At 54.7% G+C, this 14009-nt stretch overlaps 3 protein-coding genes across 3 annotated transcripts; 2 read left to right on the forward strand and 1 right to left on the reverse strand.

The window, feature by feature from the left end:
- Window positions 1-2051: 2051 nt before the first annotated feature.
- On the forward strand, window positions 2052-3098 carry JN550_012009 (uncharacterized protein; the record flags this gene model as incomplete). The annotated part of the gene is made up of 1 exon (XM_049310438.1): window positions 2052-3098. One exon carries the CDS (start codon window positions 2052-2054, stop codon window positions 3096-3098), a length of 1047 nt encoding a protein of 348 aa, XP_049165968.1.
- A 1210-nt stretch (window positions 3099-4308) lies between these two features.
- On the forward strand, window positions 4309-5902 carry JN550_012010 (uncharacterized protein; the record flags this gene model as incomplete). Its single annotated transcript, XM_049310439.1, has 4 exons — window positions 4309-5136; window positions 5208-5579; window positions 5633-5739; window positions 5803-5902. The coding sequence occupies 4 exons, from the start codon at window positions 4309-4311 to the stop codon at window positions 5900-5902; spliced, it is 1407 nt and encodes a 468-aa protein (XP_049165969.1).
- A 4052-nt stretch (window positions 5903-9954) lies between these two features.
- Window positions 9955-13595, reverse strand: JN550_012011 (uncharacterized protein; the record flags this gene model as incomplete). Its single annotated transcript, XM_049310440.1, has 2 exons — window positions 9955-12652; window positions 12733-13595. The coding sequence occupies 2 exons, from the start codon at window positions 13593-13595 to the stop codon at window positions 9955-9957; spliced, it is 3561 nt and encodes a 1186-aa protein (XP_049165970.1).
- Between the last annotated feature and the right edge of the window lie 414 nt (window positions 13596-14009).

Consider the following 14009-nt stretch of genomic DNA (forward strand, 5'->3'; position numbering starts at 1 on the left):
GTCCCCGATGCTCAGTATTGAGTTTATGCCCGTGGGGTGTCTTGGGTCTTGGCGGGCGTATTCGAAAGTGGACCACTTGGTGAATCACAATGGGTATCCGCCGTTTCGGATATTAGTGGCATAGAGCGGGACTGTCTCAACGATAGGCATAGAATCACCAAGGACGTAGAACTTGTGCTTTTACAATTCAATCAATATCTTGTCAACGAGGCCGAGGAAATATGGCTCGGTCCGTCAGGCTCCAACTACGATATGTATCGACGGGACGTCCCATCTCATAAATGCAACCAGCGGGCACACGATGTGGTTCAATAAGGGTTGTAGCTTGCAAGCCGGTCAACCCACAACTTTATGTGTGGCATCGAGACTCGAAGAATGCAGCATCAACTACATGCACCTTGTTTCTCATCCCACTCGACGAGAGTTCATCGAGCCAATCACCAAGTATGGTCGTCGAAGTGAATCCAACCTACGACGTGCTGGCAGCGAGATCGAATCAACTTGATCTGGGTGCTCAATCGCAAATAAGTAACTTAATAGGGCGCTCGGCACCTCGCCAGGGGTTCCCCTCACTCGATAAATTGGAGAAGCATCCATCCCGCGTCCGCCTCCGCGCCGGGCTACTCCGTGCGGCACCTGTGATTGGCGCTCTTATCAAATGCGAGGACAGTTAGCCGGTGCCTCTAAGTGGATATGCACGTCTTTCTGTTTCCAGCACCTCCAGTCTGGGCGGTTGTTCAATGTTACACAGATCACGGCGATCACATGCTGTGTTATTGGATGGCTTAAGGACTGCTGACCTGAAATCGCTTTCCCCAAATCTGAAGGCGCCAAGTTACCAGGGCGCCTCAGTTGGGGTAAATGAATCGAATGCAACTAGTGGCTCCAAGGCGCCCAAAACACTGCGCATACTGTGACAAGGCGAGACACGTAAGAGTCCCGCGTGCCTGATCCCCCTTCAACTCTGATTGCGACTACAAGAAACCGGATCGAACCACCTGTTGCCGGAGTTCGACGGGCAAAGGAGACGCCCGACAGATTTGCCCAGCCCAAGGCTTGCTGCACGTACAGGGTCCTCCAGACTGCAACTTCGTGCGTGGACTAGCCCAGTCCGCAGTCCCAGTCTCTGTCTCCAGCACCCGAGAGGGAGAGGGAGAGAAAGTCACAAGGGCTTCAGACCTGCAGGTCCAAATCCTGTCAGTCCACGGCAAGCTTCGGTAAGACCCTACAAGCATAAGCGACACCCACTGTTGATTCACGTGTTGCAGCCAGTGTGGTGGTGGATTTGGCCCCTTCCCCAACTCTCCTCGGCGCTACCAGCCTGCCATAGCCCTGGACCGAAACCAGTCTAGATCTTTCAATCTAGCGGGGTACTTTTTTTCAATGATCAAGGGCCGGGATAAAAGAGAGCTACCGCGGGAGTCGACGACACTCCATCTGCCCGAGATTTCCCTCTCTACTGCGTCCTCTCTCCAGAATGCCCCTGGGTTATACGCATTTGGACACCTATCCGGCATTTTTCTAACACACCAACACTGCAGACAAGCATGTGGGTTATCCATGGCGATATGCTTCCCGTCTGTTACCCCTCGTGAGATCAGGCCAATCTAGCAGTCGACATACGACTCTGTATCACTGGATCGGCTCTCGTCGGCCACCTTCGTCGGCCACCTCCAGGCCCGCGGCAGCGATTGCGCGCGACCCAACCTCCAATCGACCTGCGAATCGCCTGTTTGTGGAAGCTCCTCACATGTGGGATCATGCGTTGTAGCTCAACTTATTTGTTGACACCCCTCTCGTTATACCCAGAGGTGCTTCGGCTACGATAAGACACAGCTTGATTCCGACCACTATTCGTGAGGTAACAAAACCACCGGCCCACTCCAACATAGTGACTTGTTCGGCTCCGAGTTGGCATATGCAACGATTCACCTAAACCCGACCTGCGAGATACGGGCTTCCATCCACCCCTCCGCAGGCTCTACTCAGTACGCCTCTGCTGGTGACAGGCAGAGGAATTCCAGCCACTCGACAACCCCGAAGCAGCCGCCATGTCGGAGGGGACCACATCTCAAGATGGCCCACCCCCTCAACCTCGATCTTCTCAAGATACCACGCCGACGTCACCTCCACCGCCTCCCGTACCAGCCGACGACCCGAAGCTAGTGGGCCAGGCACGAACACCTCCACCCCTGCATCATGCCGGTCCCCTACCATCTTCGCAGGACCTATTCAAGCTGTCCCCAATAGCAGCGTTGAAGCTCTTGTCGACCGGTGTTGAGGCTCTGGTTCGTATCACGGGCGATATCCCGCCGACACCGCCACTCGAAAATCCCACCGTGCACATGCGTGGCTTCCAGAAAGAAAAGGCAGATATAGCACGCTCACACTCGGAGAAGAACCTGGCACTGCTAGCCGAACAAGGAAATGCTTCGCAAGAGATACCCTTATTCGCACCGCAGCCTGGGAATCCTCGGTCCAATGCACCAGTTTATCAACCGATAGACGGCGTGCACCTGCGACATACGCCACCTCCGCCGGCTCCCCCTGTATCGCCGGAACCGTATATTGTAATCGGCGCCAATTCACAGCCTCTGAATCTGCAGCACAGCGCTATCACGCGGAAGTTCTACTCGAAAGCGCCTCCACCGATCAGCATCGAGGAATACCTCATGCGCCTCCACCGATGGTGTCCCATGAGCTCAGCGGTTTACTTGGCTGCATCCCTGTACATATTCCGGCTGGCAGTAGATGAGAAGGCCATCCCAGTTACTCGTAGGAATTGCCACAGACTCATCCTCGCCGGGCTTCGAGTGGCTATGAAAGCTTTGGAAGACCTGAGCTATCCACACGCCAAGTTCGCCAAAGTCGGCGGGGTCAGCGAGATTGAGCTGGCAAGGCTCGAGATAAGTTTCTGCTTCCTGGCAGGATTTGAACTGGTGGTTCGGGAGGAGAACCTGCGAAAGCATTGGGAGATGTTGAAGAACGGTACAGGATTGGCAGGACCGAAAGGAGGAAGCCTGTCGGAAGTGGGACGAGTACCCGTTCTCAGGCTGGAGCATCGCAGGAAAGCCAACGCCAGCGAGGTAAACGGATGAGAGGCGCCAGACGAGAGGCGCAACGAAGGCATTGGCATCTTCCAGAAGGGTCCAGTGGCGGAGGAGGTGCTTGGTTCCCGTCGGTGAAAGCACTATTTGATATCCCAATGCGAGCGAAGCTGTTTACTGCGCTACGACGAGGTGGGCCGGGGGACGATTTCACGAGGTGGGGTCCGCAACAACTGGCTTTACGTCCACATGGATGAAGCTGGCAGGTTAACTTTTTGAGCTTTGTTACGCATATTTTGAGGCATACTTGAGCATACGCATATGGTTGGGTCCGCGTGGAAGAGTCGGCTTTCAGACGAAACTAGGAATACTTGGCTGGAAAGGGGGGACACATAATGTACGCATGATACCCTGGTTTTATTTCTGCGCAGGTTTCGAGCATGCACCTACAGTACCTACGCGATCGTAAGCATCAGAAGTAATGATTGGGCCGGAGAGTCCAGAGATACATTGACACAAAGGAAAGAGCCAGCAGTACAAACATCGGGCTGAGTGACGAGATGTTGGGAGGACCAACTCGCATTTGATACCAAAATACCATTCACATACTTGCGCTTCAGCCTTCTGTCGCTACCCAGTCGTCCCCCCCTTCCCCCCTCCCTCTTAAGATTACGGGCCCGGTTTGTCAACGCTCCTTATGTCCCGCCTACTAGCCGCCGTTCATGTCTGCAAGTAGCGCGTATATCTAATATAAATACTTCCAGTAGTCGGTGCTAACGTTACAGCTAGGTCTGCTACCCCGAATTTTCGTTGGACCCTTAGCCACTATACCTCGGGATCGTAGCCGTGGAGGGCAGCCATGGAACCCCTCGCCCCCTGCTAGCGTGCTAAAATTACCTGAGGTCTAGCGCACTGCCTGCCCCGCACCCGGCGGCCAGCTACGGAACCTGGAAGTTCGCGATCCCCTCAAAGCGCAGGGTGGGCACCGTCGTCTTGAAGACCGCATCTGCACCCCGGAGCTGTCTACTGCTCCATGTCACTCGCCTACTCGCGGTTCAACGCAATATTCCTGCGGCCTGGACGAGCCACCAAAGCCCCAGCCTTGCTCATATCAACCGGAAGTCCATTATATACCCATCAATCTCGACGACAGCGGTCCGGTGTTTGTCGTGTGCACATACGCCAACCGCCAAAGCCACCAGCTAGAATCCCAGGGTCCCAGCCACGATACAGTCACTGGGCGGCAGCAAGGTCTTCCAACATGGCGATCGACACCGAAGCTATCCTTAAGGGCAAGTACCCTGCCAAAGCCCACGCCAAGCGAGTGGCCGAGTACATCCGCTCCAAGATTCCAGATGCCTCCGGTATCATCTATCTCGAGGGCCGTGCCGACAAACTCCTGGAAGACTCGGACGAGCCGGTGCCCTTCCGCCAGCGCCGGGCCTTCATGTATCTGACCGGTGTGGATGTGGCCGACTGCTACCTGATATACGACATGGCAACGTCACACTCGACACTCTTCATTCCCCCGACCGATCCCGAGTCCGTCATCTGGGCGGGGTTGCCACTCAGTCCCGAGGAGGCCCTGGAGAGGTACGACGTCGACGCCGTACTTCCGAGCTCCGAGCTGAACGCCCACTTGGCCAAAGTCGGTGCTCAGAAGAACGGCACCAAGAGCACCGTCTTCGCTATAGCCGAACGCGTCGCCGACCATGTGACGTTCCTCGAGTTCGACGACAAGGACTTCTCCATCCTAGGGGAGGCGATTGACGAGTGCCGCGTGGTCAAGGACGAGTATGAGGTTGCTCTCATCCGCAAAGCGAACATCATCAGCGGGGCTGCGCACAGGCTCGTGCTTCAGAAGGTTAGGCAGAGCACCAATGAGTACGAGCTCGAGGGCGTCTTCATCGGCGAGTGCACCAAGCGAGGCGCCAAGAAGCAGGCGTATCCCAGTATTGTCGCCAGCGGACGGGATGCGGCGACCTTGCATTATGTTCACAACAACAAGGACCTTCACTCCGGAGGAAAAGCCAAAGACCTTTTGCTGCTGGATGCAGGAGCTGAATGGGATTGCTACAGTTCTGATATCGTACGTGCTCGATTTGACATGGCCCTATCTGGGACTCCGTATCAATCGTTCAGGCAGCTGACATCAGGCAGACCAGAACATTTCCCATCTCGGGGAAGTTCACCGAGAAGTCTCGCGCCATCTACGACATTGTACTCAAGATGCAAGAGGACTGCATCGCCATGCTGAAGGAGGGTGTCTCGTGGGATGAGGTTCATCTTCTAGCACACAAAGTAGCCATTGACGGACTTTTGTCGCTAGGGATTCTCAAAGGTGACAGGGATGAGATTCTTCGGGCTCGTACCAGCGCCGCCTTCTTGCCCCACGGCCTGGGTCATTACCTGGGCATGGATACACACGATACCGGAGGTCATCCGAACTACTCGGATCCAGATCCCCTGTTCAGATACCTGAGAGTGAGACGAGACTTGCCTGCTGGGAGTGTGATCACCGTCGAGCCGGGTGTAAGTCTCCCCATCTTCCTAACGTAACTCGACACGAAGCTGATGCGAGTAAGATCTATTTCTGTGAATACATCATTCGGCCATATCTCAAAGATGAAAAGCACTCCAAGTTCATTGACGAGACCGTGCTGGACCAATATTGGGACGTCGGCGGCGTGCGGTACGTTCAAAAATGCGCATTGCGCTGCGCGGGGAGAACTGCTACTAACATGGGCCTACCCAGGATCGAGGACAACCTACTTATCACCAAGGATGGCAGTGTCAATCTTACCGACGCGGTGAAGGACCCAGTTGAATTGGAGAAGATTATTTCTAGCAACTGATGAATGCGATGTTGACCGCCCGAGCTCACTGGTACAGACATTAGTATATCTCTGTGGGAGACCTATATCAACTGCCAGATGCGAACAAGGACACACAGGTCAACCCTTGCCATTCACTGTATCCGCGTCCCATACAAAGCTACACATGGGTTCAAATACCGGTCTTGTGCGTCAGGAATTATCGCAATGTCAAGATAGAATATGAAATACTTAGACCACGGGTTGTGGCTACTTGGCCTTTATCCGACATGATGCTGTATCACTTATAATTAGTTGGCCCTACCTGGCATCCTGCTCTTTGCGGCAATAATGAGTTGCCAACCAAAGTCTCTCAATTTCCTCAGACACCAGTGTAGACCAAGCCTCGTTGACTTTACGGTGCTATCCAAAATTGACTCATATCCACTTAATGGGCGAATCCCGTCCTTGTTGTCACACCCTTCCACTGGGCACGATTCGTAGATACAGAAACGCTTTGATATCGGGAGTTTTCGGTCCATGTCCTCCGCACCGGGGCATGGCTGCCCTTTAACCGCCGATGCGGCACACCATGTTGTTGTGGTCGTCATAGCCTGATGGCGACGACAGGGATAGTATATCGTCCGTAGTTGACACATATAGCTATATTTCTGCATCAACACTGACGTGCGCTCCAGCCTATGCACTTGACTACAAATGTCCAAGTCGTGAACTACGACTCAAACTTACATACAGGTAGGTCATTCGAATAATAGCTGCTGAAGGGCTTTGAAACGGAGTGCATACCCTCAGAATCTTATTATAACCACGGTGGGAGAGGCAACAAAGCGTAATATCACCCCCGATTCTTTTTTGGCCCATGTTGCGCTTTGTGTGACTTTTCGCTTTGAACAAAGACCAATCGGATGTGTCTTATTGGGTATTCCATTGTTGCCTTGACTCATCGCGGCTCTACGTTCACTGCCTTGTCAAACATAACTATGCTCCTTGCCTCATGCTTGACGATCAACGCAGTCGAAGTAATATGGCATACGTATTGTGAAACTAACGTAAGATAGAAGAAGCCTTTCGGTATTGACCCTTTTTCTTTCAACTCTTGATTGGGCCCGATACCCTCCCAAAACAGTCTGTCTAGCATTTAGTTTTCTGTTTTGCCAAATAACATGAGTGTAGCCGAGATAGTTCCACTTGGCACTGAATTTACACCTTACAAGTGTAGGAACTGGCTAGATACTTTACTTTTACCTTGGATTGGCAATTCTGAAGTGGAATGAATGGACACTTTCCTTGTCACGAAAGAACAGCAACAACGGCTCAGTCAGTGGTAGATTCTCCCCTCGCTGTCCCTAGTCGACCCCACTCTAAACAATGTTTCTCCCGTGAGTACTTGCCACCCGATTATCCTTATACGATCCTGAATTGTGATACAGCACAATTGTCGAAGTCGCACTCTTCTCCAAACATTGCATTCTCAAAATAGCATTGTCCAATAAGCCTGAATGTACGAGCCTCGCTCTTGACTTCCCGGACTACTAGTGGTGTAGCAGAGCCCTGCACGATGATGATGGTGTCACCTGCTCTGGCCGAGCTCTGAGCAAGCCCGATCCGGCCATCAGCTGCCACAAACAAGTTTCTGTTTCGCAAGACTAGGACATACTCTCTCAGGAGTTGTCTCTCTATACCCCATGGTCCGAACGCGTCTTCGTTATAATAGACAGTCAATAATTTATCGAGGTTTTCCTCACTAAGCCCTGTCGACTGCCGAAACTCTCTGTCTCTTTCCAGAACTCTTCTGGAAAGATGGGGTACAAAAGACCCATCTGAAATACAAACGCGGAGAACTCTCTCCCTTGTTAGCTGGAACCGATCCGTGACTTCACGCAAAATCTGACGGAGAGCAGCCATATGTTCGTCAAGCTTCACGAAGTCAACTAAAATTTGTCGGGAGCCCGTGCCTGATGTGATCGGAGATAACTGATAAATCCTTTGGATTACCTTGCCTTGCAGAATTAAATGATCCCCATTATCGCATCCTGGCGTCGGCACCATCCACGGCCAGCCCAAAGAAGCCTTGAACGGGACATGGCCAGCTCGATAGAATAAAGGTACACTTGATAACCCATGGCACCAATTGGGTGCCCAGGAAGGTAACTCCTCAGGGAATTCAATTGCTGAATAGGAGCTGTGGCGGGATTGGCGTGGCGCAACGGCCAGAATGTCTAGGTTTCCAGTCGCTGCAATAATTGTTCTTGCCACCTCGGTAAAAACTTGATGTACAGGCACCTCGTACGTCGGTCTGATTCTGATCCGGCCGTCTTTGTTAAGAGCGAGAAATGCGTAAACAAGATCCCTCGGTTCGGAAGCCTTGCAGTCACTGCTCATACGTGAGAGAAGCATGTGGAAGTCCTCGTAAGCCGCTTTGTTGTTTTGCATAATCTGAAAAGGATGATTGTTCCGCAGGTACGAAATTTCGTGATCCAGGAATTCGGAGAAGGACTCTCTTCCGAGATCTCGGAAAAGACAGGTCACAAGAAACATGGTAGAAGGACGCCACCGGAATCGCCCATGCGCAAGGACCGCCTCTCGAGCAAGCACGAATTCTTGCACAACCCATGCTCTTTGGAACCACGGCAATTGCATGACGGATATCATAGCCTGCCTGTTAAGATGGGACTCTGATGAGAATATGAAGGCTTCTCTGAGCACATCGCTGATAGCTGAGTTTATTCGTGAAGCCTCGAAATCTCGAAAGATTCTGTCGACCCTGCCTGCCTCATGGCCTTCACGGCCAAGCCACACAAAGACCTGACTGGCTTCGCGGTAAACATTTCCCATGATGTGGACTTGTTGGCTCTTCTCCAGGCTATCGCTCTGGTTGATACAAATCTGATCAATCCATATAAACCCATCTTCGATGTCACCAAGAACATGATGGAGAAGTTCTGCAACGGACCGGGTGATTGGCACGATCGTGTTGTCACGTAGTGTAAGCCGATACCCAAGGCTTGGTTCTCCCCAGACGTAGGATAGCGCAATGAAAGGGGGACAAGCTGCGAGGCTCACTTGATGGAGCACAATCTCATGGCTCAGCGCAGTGACCGCGGAACCTTGGACTATAGGAGATTGTCCGGCAAGCTGTTCGACGTCGTAGTTTCGTTGGCATCTCAATAACCTAATCTCTCCCAGATCCAGTTGGCTATACGTATGGATATTGTCGTCGGCCATGACTCGACGTCGGGAGTAGAGTGAGGTCACCTGACCGATTTCAATGCACGACCCAAGAAGCCCCAACAAGCCCCGACGGTGATGATGGTGGTGTAGTGCTCGGTCCCTTGCTCCAAGTGCTGCTACCTTCCCTAAGCTTGTGTCAAGAGTTCCTATTCTAAAGCGAAGGTGATAAGCCACATAGGCGATCCCGGGTTGGCAGGGTTGATTGCAAAGTACTACTACTAGCTGGCTTGCAGACACGATCTGTCGGAGCGGGGTTTGCGCCTGCATGACCTACGTATACGGCTATGAGTGATGAATTTCCTAGCTAGGAACTTCACAGCGGGCTCCAGGGTTGCTCGACAATACAGAGTTTCAAAGTGGTATATATCTAATATATGGAATACAATACTTGAACATTTTCTCGACCGTGGGAGGCTTGCACCGAGCATATTCCTCCCCGTACCGGATCCATACCGTCTGTCTCCCAACTGTGCCTCGCCCGTCGTCCACCGAGAGTAGCTCAACTTCCTGGCGCCAATCCTGATTCCAGATTTCTTCTGACCAGCACCAAGCTCTTTTCATAACAACATAGCTTCCACTCCACGCCACCCGTTGAATCACACTAACTGTCATGCTATCCACATGACGACTTAAAAGGAAAGGTCAATTGCACTATAGCTGCGGAAGCGCTTCGGGTATATGCGTTCAGGCGTAAAAGAGTGATATGGAAAAAAAATCAAATCATGCCGCATTCGCCTCCTTGTCCGTCTGTTTTGACATAGCGTCGTCAGGCAACATTGAACCTATCTCGGACTTCCTCTTTCTTACAAGTTTCATCGCCAGTACCACAGTCGACTAGGATTTTACAATTCGTCTTTGATGCTCTGAGCCTGCTCCTTCACTTTTTCGGTTGCCGACGAAATCGTATCGGACGCAGCACTGGCAGCCGATGCTGCAGATGCCGTGACTTCGCTGGCGGCGCTGACTGCCGTCGCACTCACAGCACCATAAGCCAAGGCTAGGCGTGAGTAGACGGACTCACTGAACGTGGGCTCCTTCCCGACAATGAGCTCCGAGACGAGCGAGATGACAACGGAATACTGGGCTGCGGCAGCCGACGAGGCGGACTCAGCGTAGTCCCCAGCCGCCGAGGTGACCGAGCCCACGGAGCCGGCGGCGGATGATGCATAGTCGGTGGCAAAGTCTCCGGCGGACGATACATAGTCAGCGGCAGCGCCAGTGGCAGACGCAGCATACTCGCTAGCGTGGGATGCGTAGTCGCCAGCGGCAGAGTACAGGTTTTCGTACCAGGGGGTAGGGGTGGGAGCGCCATAGACCTGCGAGCTGACCTGTCCGACAAGGAGTTCCCATGTCTCAGCAATCGAGTCTCCAGCAATTGCAGCCGCATCGCCAACGGACGAGGCCACAGATGCAGCAGCCTCGCTACCCGCAGAGGCGGCAGACCACGCGGATGCGCTCGCAACCGACACGACCGAACTTGCCGACCCCTGAGCATCGGTCGGTGTGGGAGATGCGGTCAGAGAGCTGACGGCAGTTGAGGCGGCTGACAGGAATTCCGAGTACCGAGCATGAGCCACGCCGAGTCCAGCATAGTAGTTATGCTTCGCCTGGTCTAGCAGCTTGTCAACACGTTCGGCCGCAGTGCTGGGTGTAGGCTCGGCAAGCCCGATGGCCACTTTGGCGCTCTCGTACTGCTCTCCAGCCCAGTTGACAGAGTCCTGTAGGTTCTGCTGAGCAATGGACTGAACGTGCTCCCAGTCGACAGAGGGGATGGTGGGCATCTCGGGGGCCCATCCGGTCGTGGGAGTGCCATAGACGCCTTTCGATGCGGCTGTCAAGGCATCGTTGAGGCGAGAATTGGCACCGGACAGAGCACCGAAATAGGCACTGGATGCAGAGCTGAACATCTCCTCATGGACAGGCTTTGGTTCGCCACTGATCTGAACCGACACAGCAGACATGGCACGCGAATACTGATTCGCTGCTTGTGCAATGGCAGCCGTGTATGCAGACTGGGCGGCAGACGTGATGCTGTGGGGGACATCAGACTGTACCTTCGAGGCGATGCTTGAGATGGAAGACCCTACATCCTCATCCATGATTGGCTGTCTGGAAGGTGCAGACGCAGCTGCGGCACCAAATAGGGCCGATTTAATAGACGAAGTACTAGTCGTCGATGAATCGGGTGGCGGCGAGCCCTCGTCGGGGGAGGCAATGATGGTCTCTTCGACCTGTTCAGGGCCGTCGATGGGATCCGACACAGGCAAAGGCTCAACAGGGTCGGCGGCATTCGTAGCATGGGGATCCAGATCCGTAGCACTGTGAGTGGGCTCAGTTGACATGCTCTGCAGAGGCGGAACAGCAGACGTGCCAAAGTCCTCCTCGGCAGCGGCTTCGGCGAGGGATACGACTACCGTCTCGGTCTCTCCAGACTCGACGGTCAAGGTAGATGCGCTGCTGGGTGACACGGCATTGGAGACTCCCTCGCTGATTGAGCTGCCGAACGACTCGACTTGTTCTTCAACTTGGTCGGCGGCGGTGTGTATACCTTCTTTGAGGTTCTGAGCGGCACTCTTTAGGGCCTCAGCGGCCTCGGCCGCCTTCTTCTCGGCCGCCTCGGCTGCGAGCTGCATGGTGCTGGCATCAAAGTCCTCGGTGTAATCACCGGCGATCGCCTTCCAAGCTGCGACCTGCTTCAGACTGGCGAGCTCCTGGGCAGCTGTTCCAGCGATGGCCATGCCTTCGCCCTCGATCTCATTACCGGCAGATTGGGCCTCGGCCAGGCCTGGGTGCGTGGTGACCAGCCGCTTTAGGTCCTCTGTCCACTCGTCAAAGGTCTCTCGAAGCTTGTGGAACTTCTGCCAATGCTTGTACGTCACGCCATCCATCCACGCCCACTTCATGCCAATCTTCTGGAGTGCCAAGTCGCGAATGCCCTCGAGGATCCATATGTGATCCTGAGCGGCGGCGGTTACAGCCTTCTCGACCTGCTGCTCGTAGCTCTCGCGCCAGCTGCGGATCTCCTGGGCCTTGTCCTTAATCTTCAAGCCTGCGGCCCGCACGGCAGCGGCAACATCCTCGTCACAACCCTCCGGCTGGCCCTGCCCCTTGTGCTCCTCCAAGATGGACAGCACCGTCGTCTTCAAGTTGGCCAACTCCGACTTGGCGGTCTCATCTAGCTTGGACACGAGTTGCTTACCGGTGCCGTAAGCCTCTTCCTCAACCATGCGGGCAGCGAGCTCCTCAATGCGTTCCTCGATTTCGGCTGCTCCTTCGTCGGCGGCCTTGGTGAACTTGCCCTGCCACAGCTCTAGGTCTGCAGCAACCTCTTTGGCGGCCTTCTCCTTGATTTCATCTTTGGTGAGTTTGGCCGGGGTCTCGGCAGCGCTGGCCTCGGCTGTTGCTTCCGGTGATTGTGACGCTGTAGACTGAGCCTCGGTGGTGGGCTCAGGTTCTGGGGTTGTCTCGGCTGGGGCGGTGGTCGAGGACGTGGAAACGACGGGCTTCGTGAATGCCGACTTGGTGGCTTGCGTAGCAGCACTGCAAGGACGGTTAGTGCTTTCGAGAAATCTTTGCAGCGGTTGGAAACGACCCGCAAAGGTACCAGAGAAATCACTTACGTCTCGGCTTCTTCTACCACGGACGACTTGGGCTTGATCTCCCGGTAGCGGCCCAAGCGATCGACGATGCGCAAGAGTTGGGGCTCTACCTTGACAGCATAGGCATCTCTTAGTTGAGGCCACACAGTCGAGTCCAAGAAGACGTAGGTCTTGTTCCAAGCCCACAGGGTGGAAGGAACTGCTGTGTCGGTCGTGAACGAGGACGCCACGTTGTATCCCTGGAGGGCATACGGCTGGACAAAGCGGTACGAGGGCAGGACAACCTCGTGGTAGGTCTGGAGCGCGTTGGTCCTCGCGATATCGTAGTAGGGCGCAAGGGCGGCCGAGGCCTTGTCGACGTGGGGCGCCACCGTCTGGTCGTACTGCGCCCTGGCCAGAGCTTGGTACTTGACCAGCTGGGGCTGTACATTCTTCTCCCATTGCGCCAAGGTGAGCGCCTGTGCCTTGTCCAGCTGGGGACCGCCGTACTTGACGGCGTAGGTGCGGCTCGGGGTGATGACGACGCGGTCGACCGTGTCGTAGTAGGGCTTGGCCAGGTCAACGTAGGGCGCGGCGTAGCTGTCGTAGTAGGGCGTCAGATGGGGGGATATCGCCTGCTTGGCCTGGAAGTAGGGCTTGCAGATCTTGGGCGTCGTGTCGTCGCAGGCGTCGGGGGTGGCCGGGCAGCGGAACAGGACGGTCAAGATGGAGTACCATATGGACAGGCGCGCGGCGATGCTGAAGACGCGGGCGAAGAGGTTTGGGCGTGCCTTGGTGGGCGGTGTTGCCGACCTCCTGGGGGTGACGGCGACGCCGTGGCCGTTGACGCCGTTCATCTTCTTGGCGCCATTCAGTGACCCGTTCCCATTTGTGTGGCCGTTCATGTTGGCGTCGATGCCGAATGTGGACGTGGACGTGGACGCGTCGAAGCCACCGGCAGCAGTCGGCGTTGAGGCAGCTCCAGGCTGAAGTAGCGGGCGTGCCTTGGCACTAACTTGACGACAAGTTGGAGGATGCTCTAGAATCTTTGGCGAGCGTCCCGGGGGGCGGTGCGAGCACGTGCCGAATGGTCGAAGCTTTCGGGACCTGGACGTCTACCGGAACATCAGCTTCTGGCGGCAACCGTCGAAATGGTGTTTCCGTTTACTCTGCACCAAAGACACTGCGAATCTTCTGCTGGTGCTGGAAATGATGGCTATTAGCGGCGTCGCGAGATGGCGTGCTGGTGCTGGTGTTGGTGCTGGTCCTGGGGGGTGGTGGAGCTTGTGCTTGAGCTTGAGCTTGAGCTCGTGCAAGGT

The sequence above is a fragment of the Neoarthrinium moseri genome (genome assembly GCF_022829205.1).
Source record: "Neoarthrinium moseri strain CBS 164.80 chromosome Unknown scaffold78_Wmoseri_CBS_16480, whole genome shotgun sequence".
Taxonomy (NCBI): domain Eukaryota; kingdom Fungi; phylum Ascomycota; class Sordariomycetes; order Amphisphaeriales; family Apiosporaceae; genus Neoarthrinium; species Neoarthrinium moseri.